This window comes from Cuculus canorus, chromosome 1, assembly GCF_017976375.1.
Source record: "Cuculus canorus isolate bCucCan1 chromosome 1, bCucCan1.pri, whole genome shotgun sequence".
NCBI classification, from domain to species: domain Eukaryota; kingdom Metazoa; phylum Chordata; class Aves; order Cuculiformes; family Cuculidae; genus Cuculus; species Cuculus canorus.
This window is the reverse complement of record NC_071401.1, coordinates 11,616,531-11,626,352: the sequence shown is the minus strand read 5'-3', so window position 1 is coordinate 11,626,352 and position 9,822 is coordinate 11,616,531. Positions and strand designations below refer to the sequence as shown.

Here is a 9,822-nt window from a genome sequence, read left to right as displayed (position 1 = left end):
AAACCCACACTTACACTCACATCCACACACATTCACACCCACAGACACTCACTCACAGTCACACACACTCACAAACATACCCACGCAAACACTCATACATCCCCACACTCACAGACAACCCCCCCACCTACCCCCCCATCCCTCCCCCACACCCTCAGACACCCCCCACACTCACACTGACACACATAAACACATACCTCCTCAGATACCCCACACCCATAACCCCTCACACAGACACACACTCACACCCAAAACCACACCCCCACACTCACAGCCCCGCAGACTCACACCCCCCCACCCCACTCACACTCACACACCCCCTCAAACACACATCTGCCCACTCACCCCCCAACACTCAAACCCACCCCCCAGACACTCATACCCACACATACTCACACCCACAAACACCTCCACACACACCCCTCTCAGACACACCCACAAACACCCCGCACTCACACCCTCCCCTCAGATACACACTCACACCACCCACCCAAAGAGACACGTTCACACACACATCCACAAACACCCCCTCACACCCACACTCACCTCCCCCACTCACCCACAGACACACTCGCTCACAAACACTCCCACACTCATACATCCCCCCTCACACCCACATTCACCCCACACACACCCACACCCCCTCAGACCCCCCCCAACCCTTCCCCCGCTCAGATACACACTCACACCCACATACCCCCCTCCCCCGTTGCTGCCGTTGCTCCCGCTCCGCCCCCTCCCCCCCGATGCCGTTGCACCCTGCCATGTCGGGCTCTTGGCCGTTCCCCGCGGGGTCCCCGGGCCCTGGCTCCGCCCCGCGCCTCGCCGATCCACCCCGGCCCCGCCCGGCCCCGCTCTGGCCCCCGCCCCGTCCGGGCGCTGCGAGCTCCGAGCCGGCGGCGATGCGGGCGGCGGGGAGTGGGGATAGCGCCGAGGCGGCGGCCGAGCAGCCCTGTGAGCGCCGCCTCGCGCCCCGGCACCCCTGAGCTGCTTAGGGACTCCTTGGGTTTCTTAGGGACCCCCTGGACTGCTGAGGGACCCTTTTGGGCTGCTCAAAGACACACCTTCCCCCCACCTTAGGCTTCATAGGGACCCAGTTCGGCTCCTTAGGGACCCTTTGGGCTTCTTAGCGACCCTTGGGGCTTCTTGGGGACCCCTGGGCCTGCTTAGGGACCCCTTTGGGCTCCTCAAAGACCCCTTTGGCTCCTTCGGGATCCCCTTGGGCCCCACAAAGACCTGCTTGGGTGCCTTACGCGTTGCTTTTGACTCCTTAGCAGCCCCCTTTGGCTTCTTAGCAACCCCCTTGGGCTCCTCGGACATCCCCTTCACCTCCTTACAGATAGCCTTTGGCTCCTCGGAGACCCGCTCTAGCTCCTTAACAACCCCTCCCAGCTCGTTGTAGATCACCTCTGGCTCCTTAGCAACCCCCTCTGGCTGCTTGGAGACACCCTTTGGTTCCCTTCAGCTTCTTAGTGACCCGTTTGAGCTCCTTAGGTACCCCCTTCAGCTCCTTGGAAATCCCCTTTACCTCCTTACAGATCCCCTCCAGCTCCTTAGCAACCCTCTTTGCTTCCTTGGAGATCCCCTTTGCCTCCTTACAGATCCCCTCCAGCTCCTTAGCAACCCTCTTTGCTTCCTTGGAGATCCCCTTTGCCTCCTTACAAGATCCCCTTCAGCTCCTTGGCAACCTCCTTTGGCTCCTTGGAGGACTGCCTTTGGCTCCTTGGAGGACTCCCTTTGGCTCCTTAGGGATCCCTTTGGGCTCCTTAGGGATCTCCTTTGGTTTCTCCAAGATCCCCTTCATCTCTTTACAGACCCCTTCCAGCTTCTTAACAACCCCTTCCAGCTACTTAACGCCCCCTTTCTGCTCCTTGTAGATTCCCTTCACCTCCTTACAGATCCCCTCCAGCTCCTTAGCAACGCCCTTTGGCTCCTTGGAGACCCCCTTTGGTTCCCTTGGGCTCCTTAGTGACCCCCTTGGGCTCCTTGGAGATCCCCTTCACCTCCTTACAGATCCCCTTTGGCTCCTCAGAGACCTCCTCCAGCTCCTTAGCAACCCCCCCTCAGAGATCCCCTTTGTCTCCTTACAGAACCCCTTCAGCTCCTCTGAGATCCCCTTTGGCTACTTACAGACCCCTTTTTGGCTCCTCGGAGAAGCCCCTGAGCTCCTTGGAGATCCCTTTCAGGTCCTTGGAGACCTTCATGCACGATCCTGCCTTGTTTTTTTTGCTGTGGGTAGACAGAGTGGCCTTGTCTCCCCAAATGCCCTCAGGTGACCCAGGGGAGAGCCACCTCAGTGTGCCGCAGCCCACCAGCGCTCCGTTTTCAGATGTACCCAGTGGGGTCCTGTTGGGAGGAATCGCTCCTCGTTGGGGAGCAGGGGCTGGGTGAATACTGTCATATGCTTGTGCATTATTTGTCTTAAAGTATATTGAAGACAGCAGTAGAACAGGATAAAATGTCATATTTGACAAAGCACATTAGCATTGAGGGGGGTAAAATAACTAGTTCTTCTGTAATGTATTTTACTAACAGGGAAGAAATTTGTGTATGTTGAGCCATCTAGGAGAGTTAAAGAAATACTCGAAGAAGAGCTTTATATTCAGGAAGAAGCGTGGCGTGTTAAACATCCAGCTGCAGGTAATCCTCCTTATCAGCAAATGGCAAGCGTTTGTCAGGGCAAATGAAACGTAAATTGTTTTGAGGAACAGTGGCAAAATTACGATTTAAAAGAAAACCCAGTCCAGAATATTTATGTGAGAGCTTGGGGAACATTTAGAAACAGAAGTATTGCAGCTAGTCTTTATAGTTTTTTTTTTAGTCTGAAATTATGGGACCATAGAGAACATGGATAGCTCCATGTGATCTATCAGTTTAATAAACGAGAAACAAATACCAAGCATTAGGGAGTTTTTGCTGCCTTTTTCTTTGAAAGAAGTGCTGTAGTTATTGAAGTAGTGTGTCCCCTTCTTCTATTCAAAGCTGAAGTTGGTGTTGAAAAGAAAGACTTGAGGTAAGGATGATAAAGGTAAATAAAGGATAGGAGAGCAGTGAAATGAGTTAGAAAATCAGTTTCTTTAGGCAGCTTAAAGATTGTGGAGAGCCTTGATGACAGCAGGCAAATAAGGAAATGGAAGTCTAAGAGGGAGAAAGGTGTTCGGTCTAGCTAAACTATTAGAAGTTCTGAGAACTGGAGGTAAAAATAAGATTAAGACCATAGTAGGAATAATGAGCAGCTTTTAACAAAAAGAACTTAGTACTGGAACAGTTTAACAAAGATCACTTAGATTCCTAATTTTTAATACATACTTTAAATATTTTGCAATTAAACTGTTATCGCTGGTCCAAACTAATTTGCTAGTCTTAGTGCAGGAATGAACCTGAAGTCATATGGCCCATGTAAGACAAAATTTACATCATGCTGATCCTCCCCTGCAGCCATAAGATCTATTATTCTAATTGAAGCAAATTAATTTTCAGAAGTTTGTAATGTTTAAGGATAGGTCATCTTATCTGATTGACCACAAAGTCCTATTTGTCTTAATAGCCAAGCCATTGTATTATATCAGGTACCTCTCTGTAGAGTTCACTGAGTAAAGCTGGTTATTCTACAGCTTCCCTCATTAGTTTGTTCTAGTGGTTGGTGTATTTAAAAAAAAAAAAAAAAAAGCCTAATTAATACTTTGGATTTGCATGAGTCACCTCCTTGCTTTTCTTGGTTACGTGCCCTTTTTAGCATCCAGTATTTCCTTCCTGGGGAGGTAGATACATATATTTTGGTTTAGCTCTTTATGTACTCTCACCAACTGTTTTGGCTCCTTTTTTTTTTTTTAAATTGTGAATACCAAATTTAGTCATTGTATTTCGATATTTCTATCACTACTGACCTGCAGAGAGAGAATCATCTACCTATTTTAGAGCTAACATTAGCACTAGGACCTTGAGCTGTCTATTGACTTAAATCCATGATGGTTTTGCTCCACAATAAACAGTTCCCTTCCTGTAGCCCCTTGTTCTCTTTTGCAGAGTAAAGCTATTCCTTGGTTATATTAAGCTGTGTTTTGTTGGAATGGGACCACCTCTCCTGGTCATTACATTCTTCACAATTGTAATAAGGACATTTTTGTCCTTATTTCCAAATGTTGCTATTTTTTTTTTTTAAGAAGTCTTTCTGTTTTCTCTTGTGTAGGATTAAGGCCCAAGTCTACATTTATTCAAAATGAATTAAAACCAGTCAGATTCAGAGATGAAAATATGTACAAGTTAGGTCGTGTAATTCTTATGCTGACAGGTGCAAAGATCATTTGAACCTGCAACTCCATTACTGTGATCGGTTCCTTAGTTACAACACATGCCTTCAAAGGAACTACTTATGTAGGCTGCTTTTATAGTAAATGGAGAGAAAAAGACACTTCGAAAACACAGTTCTTCTGACTTGTACTTGATAGCTGCCATTGCAGGTGTTGTGCTCAAAAAGTGCTTGTTCTTTAACCTTTGACTGTAAAGGGGTTCTAGAAAAGCATCTGAATTGCAGATGCTAACAATGGTGTGCTCAATCTGCTCATGTGTCTAATGTTACTAAGAGCTGAACACAGCTATATTTCACTGCATTTGTCTCCCAATTGATCAAAATTGACTGGAATATTTCAGTTTGATCATGTAAATGGATGCTACCATATATGTTCTCATGATTTCTGTGGAGTCTTCAAATGAAATGTGTGTTACAAAAGCATAAAGCACTAAAGATAATACAGAAACACTACAAAAATACTTGTTACAGGAATTGATAATATGGATGTATAACGAGCTCGATTTGCAAGTGGTATTTATAGCATAATATGCTTAGCATAACAATACTATATATGATAAGGTCAAATACATAATAGTATAGAGATTATTTAGCAAGTTCCTAGTTCCTTTTTCGTCTGTGTACACCTGGTGGATTAGAGATGCTCCCTAACTGGTCTATGCTCTGATAAATAATGATTGGGAGGTTAGATGGTTACTAATTTACACAGGTTAGATTATTAAGAACTATATTGTTTTACATAAATTAGATGGTTAGTTAGTAAATGGTAACCTTTCTGCAGAATATATCAGCTTTTTTGTTTTGTTTTGGTAGTGATTGGTTTGTTTTGGTTTTGGGGGGAGGTGGGGTTTTGTTGTTGGTTTGCTATCTTTTTATGATGGCATTTGGTATTCCAATATGATTAATAAATCACGCTGGATGCATCGATGCTATTACTGCTATATCTTATATGTTACGGAAGCATCCTGCTTTGGTGAGAAGCCTAGTGGTCCTAAGCTGGTTTTCAGACAGTAGAGAGCATCATAAAACTTCAGCAATCTGAATTGCTCTCTGAAGATGTCAAACTCTTTTAATGAACTATAAAGGAAGATTATAATGTTCTGCTTAACTACTTATAATTACTGTATAGGCCGAAGGCACTGTCTTTTAAAAGTTACATTAATCGTAGAACAAGTTAAAGTAAACAGTTATAATGATGTTATTTTTGCAAATTATTACTAGTGGCTGTGGAAGGAATTTGGAGTTTGAAGAAGAATTTCAACATTGGAAGCCTGAAACCAGTCTCACAGAACAGAAATGGTTTACTTTTACAGCCTCAATTCTACTCAAGGCATGCAGGAAGGAAAAGTAAGGATAAATAATAAGAAACTTTCACTATAACACCACATTTTAAAATTTCAGGGTAATATTTTATAATTCATAGACACAGCACTGCAGATCTGTTTTGTTCAATGTTATTTTTTTCATCAAGTTACCTATATGGTTTTATAGTAATCATCACTGGCCATCTTTTAGCAGAGCTAACCCACCTCTTCTTTTAGTAAGCAGCCAACGGACTTGAAATCTTTGCATAAGAAACCTGATTAGGATGGCTATGTGAGTCACCTGTTGCATATTCTAAAACCTTTTGTGAACCTGTGGAATAGTTGTTTTCTACTGATGAGTGGTGTTGGTTTTGCGTAGCTAATGAACCACGCTTCTCTTTCTTAACATCCAGCCTTAACCAATTCAAATGTTTGGAAAAGCCCTCCTTCCAACACACCTCCTGAAAAGAGATTGATGTAGGTATCATTTCAGGCATTTTAGCATTTGCCTGCAATGATCAGCTGGTGCTCTGGGACATGTATTTCTTTCTTTACAGTGAGTGGAACGTGGCTTTTGTGGAGCAGACCAGTTGGTTACGAGCTGGTGGATTTTAGCATAGTCTTCTCAATGTGCCCACCTTCTTCTCTCTTAATTTTGTAGCCAAGGGAGAGAGCTTCTAGTGCTAAGGAAAGAGAGTTCATTAGCTTTGTAAGAGGAATATTGTTAGTTTAATGAGCTTGTGGAATATATCAACTCAGCATATTTTGCCATTAAATGAAGCTCTTTCCCCCATTCCTGGGGGTTAGCAGTTTAAAAATCCAGCTAGCTGTGTGACTAACACCTTTCTTCCTACCTTGATCCTATGAGCTCTGGAGATGCTGGCACCTTAGTCACAACATCAGAGTGAATCAAGTTTTTGCTAGTGTAAGAAGCATTTAACCAGTAAAGCCTTCTACCACACTGTCTTTACCATAGAGAGAGTACTTGTAGGAACATTTTGTTTATGTAGTAGGCCTAATCTGTGCCAGGTATTAACTTCTGGTATGTACTTAAACCAAGAAAATTTTACCCACACCAAAAAAATACAACCAGAGACTGCCTCAGAGTTTGGAGACATTGGCATAATTTTAAAACTTGTGTACCTGAGGCCTCTAGTGAAAGCATGCAGTTTTCAAGGATCCTGATCTTCTCTGTTTCCTGGTAGAATCCTTGAGGGAAGAACAGCTTTAAAACAAAGCAGTTTATTCAATTTCAGTTATGTGCTGAAATTTATGGGCTCTGTTGGTTTTCCTTTGGGAATTCAGAGATACCTTCATTCACAGGGACTGCTGCTAGAGACAAGCGATGGTGTTCTCGCTAGCTACACTGCCTGTTTTGCAGCAGAATAGGCAGGAATCGTGAGAGAAGGGGTGGCAGAAATGATAAGAGACAGGAGAAAAATGGGAAGCGATCTGGCTTCAGCTCCTATACTTACCAAACCACTGCCATTCGTACACCTTCTCTGTGTAAGGATCTGAGGAAGAAATGAGGTGATAATATACTAATTGAGATGGAATAGGTAAAGACTGTGGAAATGGGCAAAAAAGAAGAGGGGTTTCAAGGGAGGAGATAAGCCTCTTGTGTTTAGTGTCAGAAGGAAAGGCACCACCAAAGGAAAAGGAAGAATCGGATGAGGAGAATGAAAGAAAGGAGGCATAGAACAGAATGTTGGGAATCCTTAAGGGAACTTAAGAGAGGAGAATATAGTTCAGCCATGCAGGAATACAAACTGAAAGAAATGAAGGGAAAAGATGTAGGAAAAATAAGTAGAAGAGACAAAACGAAACAAAAAATACACTCCCATGTTGCTGAATTTACTGCATTTATTTTTGCTTCTCCAGTTTATGGCTTTTCTCTAAAAGTGAGTAGTGGTTTGGGGGGCTTACTATATAGTGTCTCGTTCATCCTTAAAGCAGATCTTGGTTTTTTTGCAGATTGCTGAACTGTAGTGCTTTGAAGACCTGAGCCTGTTGTGATATGTCAGATCAAACATCAGAATGATTAGATGCCTTTAGAAATGTAAATTAGTATTTCTAAGATTGTGAAGAAAGTTCTGCTTAGGCAGGGAGTTGTTTCCTTTGTTGGTTTAGTCTTATCCTTGTACTGTTTTTTATCAGATGTTGTAGTAGACAAATCTGACCCCTATTTCAGCCAGTGAGGAATGTCACAATGCAAAGATAACAGAATGTGCTTGCTGTCAACAATGTGCTACTGAGAAACTGGACATTTTCATAGGCTTCTTTGTTCCAAAGTGATTCTAAGTTCCAGTAGAAGATTGTAATGTACTTGAAGAGATGCCTTAAAATGCCTTAAGCTGAGCCCATTCATTAAACCAAGCAGTTCATAAACCAAGAGTTTGTGGTTTGATATCTAGCCTTATTTAATAGAAGTTTAACATAAATAAGCCTTTCTTATATATATAAGAGTTAACATAGCGTCAAAGAACCAGAGGCAGAATGGAACCTGAAATAACCTGTCACTGAACTCTCACTCTTATCCATTATTACAGTGAGGTAATACCAAGTCATCCTTAGTTTGTGTTGTACTGGGAAACTGTGACGGTGTGCTCCACACAAACACACAGACTGACCTTTTCCTGTAAATCCTGATCGAGTAATAGCCACCAGTGGTGATTGTGATGGTTGTGATGTTTGCATCATGGTGATTTCAGGGGAGACCTCGCAACACTAAAGCCAAGGGCTGATCTATGGTATCACACCCACCCAGTCACAGTGCTGGTCGGGGTCTGACTCAAGCCAAATCATGAAGAAACTGGCACCTGTGATTGACATGTACATATGACTACGAGTCAATCATCTTAGTCCATAAACAGTGTGCAGTGTAAAAGCCCTTTGAGCTTTCCAGAAATGACAGTGGGTTACACATTGGAATCTCCTATTGAAAGAGATGCCTCTCAAGGTTACTCCTTGAGCTTGAGAAAATCCTTGCTGCAACAAACCATTTGTAAGTAAATTGGGAATAAGTGCACTGAAACTTTGTGATCTTAGCTAAGGGTATAAAGGGTAGATTGTGCATATATAATCCTTTAGACATAAACTGTTGACCCAGTCTGAGATTAAATCTAGATCCAGCCGCACCTAGGCTTTCTCTGAGGAGGGGTTTAGAATGTAAGGGGGTCATTTATGAACACTGTGACTCAACGGGAGGGTCAATTTTGCTGCCACAGAGGCAGATTTGTGACTCTCATCCGTGCCTCTGCACCTTCTTCCTTTTTGTGCAGCCTTGTACAACACAGAAATGTCTTTTAGATATTTTACTACTGAATATTTTATTTCAGTTATGAGGCTTGGGTAATTCTTAGCTGGTACAATATGTTCATGTTTGTGACCTTTTTAAGTGTCTCATCTTTCATTTGAATAAAACAAAGGAATTTGTTTAAATATTATTAACATTGCAAAATGTTATAGTAATGTTATTAATATTACTATGATGTTTCTAATATATTTATAATATTTCATTGAATGGGGTTTTGAGTAACAAATTAACTGTGCTGACATTTGATCATAGTGACTTTACTGTCTTAACTGTTCAGCTACCCTTTCCTTTTATTTTTTTTAATATTATTTCATTTACAAACTAAACACTACTGTTTTAAAAGACAAATGTTATCATTGCTTCCACATATTAATAACAGCATTCAAATATTGACATTCTACAAAGGCTACGTCCAAATTATCAAGCAATGAGGCACAATAGTAGTCAAATGATTAAAGCAAGCAGTATTGAGACCCCAGTAACTAGACTGTACGTTGTTTAGTAGATTTACTTCAAACTAGAGCTAGTCTTGTCTCCTGGAATGAAATGTCACCTCGATGCTTGAGGTTCAAAGGTACCTGAAGAAAAGCTCTAGCACAAACCTTTGCCCTCTGGCTTGGGAGATGCTCACTGGGTAAAATGAGAGCATCAGAGCTGTTTGCATATCAATGCCCTGACAATGTTGCTGTATAAAATGCAATCCAGTGCTCCGAAAACCGAGGAAGATTGAAATCCATGATAACTGCTAATAATTATCCACAGAGCCAAATTCAGACTTGCTGGTACACAGGTGCGTGTCAAAGTACCTGAGGATCATGTGGTTTTGGTAGGAAAGTTTTCTGCTCTGATTTGGCCTCTGGAATACACTGGTGAACAACAAAGACGTGTGCTGC

At 42.7% G+C, this 9,822-nt stretch overlaps 1 protein-coding gene across 1 annotated transcript; it reads left to right on the top strand.

Annotated features, from left to right (window-relative positions):
* Positions 1-746: 746 nt before the first annotated feature.
* C1H11orf97 (chromosome 1 C11orf97 homolog) lies at positions 747-8,992 on the top strand. Its single transcript, XM_054088771.1, has 4 exons — positions 747-954; positions 2,536-2,640; positions 5,531-5,656; positions 7,588-8,992. The coding sequence occupies exons 1-4, from the start codon at positions 747-749 to the stop codon at positions 7,593-7,595; spliced, it is 447 nt and encodes a 148-aa protein (XP_053944746.1). The 3' UTR covers positions 7,596-8,992.
* The last annotated feature ends 830 nt before the right edge of the window (positions 8,993-9,822 follow it).

Bases quoted from the DNA above. Each gene is read 5' to 3' on its own strand.
- C1H11orf97 (XM_054088771.1), top strand. From the start codon at position 747: ATGCCGTTGCACCCTGCCATGTCGGGCTCTTGGCCGTTCCCCGCGGGG. The intron at 955-2,535 runs GTGAGCGCCGCC...TTTTACTAACAG, and splicing joins GGCGGCGGCCGAGCAGCCCT to GGAAGAAATTTGTGTATGTT. The intron at 2,641-5,530 runs GTAATCCTCCTT...AATTATTACTAG, and splicing joins TGTTAAACATCCAGCTGCAG to TGGCTGTGGAAGGAATTTGG.